We start from the raw sequence: 4,089 nt of genomic DNA, 5'->3' as shown, positions 1-4,089 counted from the left end.
CCTCCCTCCCCTAGGACCCCAGGGACTTCCTCGCGGCGTGGCCTGGTGTGGCTTGGCGTACAGCCTACAAAAACCAAAGGGGCTTGCCTCATTGCTGAGGGAGGAGGGGGAGGGGGAGGGGGAAGCGCAAGAAGGACGCCGCAGTGCCTCGCTAGTTAGCACGCCGCGCTAGGACAGGATGACTGACACTGACGCAGTCCTCCCAGTTGTTTACATACATACGACTAGAGAGTGTATAAAAGAAATTGAGAAATTGGAGTCATGTCCCCTGTAAACACACACTTTTACAAGATGCATCTTTATGCACCATTAACTCCCCCCCCTGGGCTGCCAGAAGAAGAAGAAGTTTAGATTTAATTCAGAGGCGCGACGGCGCCCCGCTTGTGAGCAGCTCGAGCAGGAGGGGGTAGAGGGGGCTCCCCGCCCCGCCCCGCCCCGCCCGCTCCCACACGCGCGCTGTCGTGCAGCACGCTCTATATTCACCCTGGCGGCAAAGAATCGCATCAATAATGCGGCCATGTCATGCATCGGGGATTCGGGCGGGCAGGGGAGGGGGAGGAGGCGAGCGAGGCCCCTCGCAGGCCGGGCGAGAAGCGAGATGACGTCTCCTTCACATTGACACTTACTTGAGAGGGTCCGGACACTCCTCCCCTCTCTCTCTTCCCCTCTTCCCACTCATCCGCGTGGGGCTCTGCGCTTGCTTCTGCTTGGCTGCAGCGGCCCGCTGCCTAAGTGACGTTCCCTCGCAGGTAAAAGAGACGAGAAACAAAAGGGGAAGCCTCCTCTCACTCTGTCTTCCCCCATCCCCCTTTCCCATCCCTCCCCCTTCTCTTTCCTTCCCTCTCTCTCTCGCCTCCCTTCGCCCGGTTCCGGTCCCAGTGGTCGGCCCACATCACACGCAGCATTCTAAAACGCTCATTAAATATTTGCGCTCTTTTGTTGTCGACATTTTTCTTGGTGACTCCGGCTCGCCTTGGGCCGTCGCGGCGCTGCGCGGTGCTACCCGACGCTCCTCGCTTTTACCCCCATCTATTTGTCCCTTCCTCCTACCCTCGTCTCCTCCCCCGCCGCCGTGGTGCCTGCAGGCGGGCTCGGGCCCCGGCGGCCAGCCCCGGCCAGCCCCATGGCGAACCGGTCCCAAGAGACCTCTTTATTATCTATCTCTCTCCCTCTGTCCGCCGAATAAATTTCACAAATCGATATTTTTGGTGTCGGAGAACAACACACTGTTAGTAGCGGGGATAAGAGTTCGCAAAACGGGCGGCGGCGACATCCTGTTTGTTGGGGGAAGGAGAGCGCCTGAGGGTTAGGCAATACCCTCGCTGCGCGACACGCGTGTGCTAGCGTTGCCTACCTCCCCGGCGCTCCGCCGCTCCGCTCCACTGCCACCTTCTCTCTGCGCGCGCCCGCGAGCTCGCCTCGTTTTCTCTTTCGTTTGTTTGTTTTACGGGTTGTTTTTCTTCATACAGCCCCAATAGCCCGTGTGGCTTGCTGGCTGTCGTTCCCTCCGCATCACTCCGCTTCCCTCCTCCTCCCTCCGCCGCTATATAGCACGCTCGCGGGCGACAAAGCCTAATAGCGTAGCGTGAAGCGTCAAGTTGCAGTGGATTGATATTGATGAGGAGCGGAGCGGTGTTGGTGGGGGTGGGGTGCCAGGTTAGCAGTCACGTGACGTCACATCACAGCGCGCCCCGCGCCCGCCCCGCCCCTGCAGCAGGACCCAGCGCGCCCGGCCCAGCCCCGGCCCCGGCCCCGGCGCCAACCCCCTCGCCACGTCACACCCGCGCGCTGTAATTGAAAGTGCAAATCTGTGTCCGAGTGGAAAGCTTTTATGCCAAACGTTTTAATCGCACCCGCACATCCACATTCTCTCGCTGCCCTTACTCTCACCCCCCTCCCCTCCCCCTTTTTCCTTCTCCCTCTCTCCCATCCTCTTCTCTCTTTTTCTCTCTCTCTCTCCTTACTTTTTACCTTCGTCCCCTGCTGCCCCTCCGCAGCCGGACTCTCTGACTCTCTCACTACTTGTACCCTCACTGCCACTACGCTCCGCCACCACCCGCTCAGGTGGATTTCGGCTTCGTTTTAAAGTTTGCTGTTTGTCTTTTTCGGTGCGAAGCTGGTGGCCGTTTGTGAGGGTGGGGCGTTGGTGGGTTAGGGCAGGGAGCTGGAAGACGCCTAGAGGTCACTACTTTTTTCTTATGGTGCGCTGCGGGGCGCGGCGTAGTGTGGCGCTGCCGGGGTGGACAGGGCCATCCCGCCAAGCAGAGCGAGCCAAAGTAGTGGCTTTTCGTTGGCCCTGCTTTTGGTCGTACAGTATACGCCGCTCCTCCCCCACGCCCACCCCCTCCCCCTTCTCTCTCTCAGCTTCAGCCTCGCATGTAGGCGAGTCAATAATAAGCCCAGATTTTTAAGAGTCGTTTGCCTATGAACGCAGGCTCCTGAACATAGAGCAACAAGCTTTTCTCCCTTAACTCGTCCATCTCCGTCCCCCTTTATCGCTTTCACCTCCAGTTTGTTACTGATCAGCCTCTCGCCCGACTATTTCTTTGAACGGGGTGCGTCGGCGCCGCTCTTTGCTCAGCTAATGAATGATGGGCGGACTGTTGGGTGGACGTGAGGAGGGGAGGGGCGACAACACCACATAATTTAGTCGTGTCTAGGCTCGGGTGGCGGTAAGGAGAGAGTGAGGAGGACGGAAGGGGAGGGGTGGGGGCGAGAGGACGGGCACGTGCTCGCACGTGCCCCTGGGCCATGGCGACGGACGGCGCCCCCGTAGCGTCGTATAGCGTAGCTGGGCGATCACTCGTTGGATTTCACGCTACTCAAGCATTACATTAGGATCTCATTTCCCCACGGCGGCGTCTCCCTTCCCGCGGGAGCGGTGCGGCGGCGGTGCGGGAGTGGAGGGGCTGGGCCTCTCTCGCTGCTCCTTTCCCAAATCCCTGCTCCACGCGCGCCTCTCTCCCGGTCCCAATCCCCGCGGGGCCGCGCAGCCAGACCCCCGTCCCTCCCTTCTCCCTTTTCCACCCGCCGGATCTCTGCACAGACGTTACTCATAGACGTCGGCGTGTGTTGAGGCCCCACTCAGTTTTGTCTCGCGCGGTGATTCGGAAGCGCGCATTGCAGACGCTATCCCCTGCGCCCGCCGCGCCCCCCTGAGCTGAGCTCGCGCCGGTGGTAGGCGACGCCATGGCGACGCCCTCCGCCCCGAGGCCGCCTCCCGCGCGACACCTGCTCCTCGGCTGGGCCCGCCATGTCGGCGCCGGGGTGACAGTCGCCGGCGTGCGTCACGTCAGGAGAGGCAGGGCGAAGCCGTCAGCACAGCCTCCACCACCTCCACCTCCTGGAGCAGCAGCAGCGGGGGCCTCATTTCCTGGCCGGTGGACCGGATTGGTGCTGCGGGCTGGGTGCGCTGGGTGCCGCCGTGCTCCGTGCTCCGTCGAGCTTACCGCCCACCTCGAGCCGAGCCTGAAGGTGCAGTCGACCGACCGGCATCACGGGAGAGAGTGAGAGAGAGAGTCGTCGTTCGGACGCAGCCGCCTGCCTCTCCTCTCGGCCCTGCTGCCCTTAAGAGGCGCAGCGGCGGCGATTATGAGGAAGGCAAGTCGAGTGAACGGATATTGCGACTCTGCGCCAAACGGCGCCCGAATGGCGGCCGCCGTAGTTATCCGGTGTGGGAGTCGAAGCCCCTACCCTGATGTTGTTGCTGACGGCGTGTGTCTTTGTTGCAGGCCGAGGACGCCCTGGGCTCCGTGTGCACGCCCACCATCATCCTGCTGCCCCAGGGACGCATGCTGGTCGTTGACGGCGCCGTGCTGAGCAGCCTGCAGGCCGACGCGTCCGGCCTGGACCTGATCCGGCTCGGCGAGAACCTCGTCCGCGCGCAGCGGAGACAGGTGAGCAAGGGCAAGCGCACGAGCACGGACCTGGTATAAAACTAGGGGGCATATGCCCCACCTCCTCCATTCTGGATTTTTGGGTGGAAAGAGGGATCCGGAGCAAAGGGAAGTCCCCTCCTCCCACTTTTAACGCCCCCCACGTTAATTGCGGTGGGCGTGGTGGCCTCGGTGGTGGGGCGTAGCTCGTCGA

The 4,089-nt window shown here is 61.9% G+C and overlaps 1 protein-coding gene across 1 annotated transcript in view; it reads left to right on the top strand.

Annotated features, from left to right (window-relative positions):
• Nucleotides 1-3,935, top strand: part of LOC113205432 (uncharacterized) — a 99,704-nt gene extending 95,769 nt beyond the window's left edge. The window contains exon 3 of the mRNA XM_052267109.1: nt 3,732-3,935. Coding sequence (XP_052123069.1) covers nt 3,732-3,935 — 204 coding nt within the window. The remainder of the gene's footprint in view (nt 1-3,731) is intronic.
• Nucleotides 3,936-4,089: the final 154 nt, after the last annotated feature.

The sequence above is a fragment of the Frankliniella occidentalis genome, unplaced genomic scaffold (genome assembly GCF_000697945.3).
Source record: "Frankliniella occidentalis isolate FOCC.00 unplaced genomic scaffold, Focc_3.1 Scaffold47, whole genome shotgun sequence".
Taxonomy (NCBI): Eukaryota; Metazoa; Arthropoda; class Insecta; order Thysanoptera; family Thripidae; genus Frankliniella; species Frankliniella occidentalis.
This window is presented reverse-complemented; position numbering and strand designations above follow the sequence as displayed.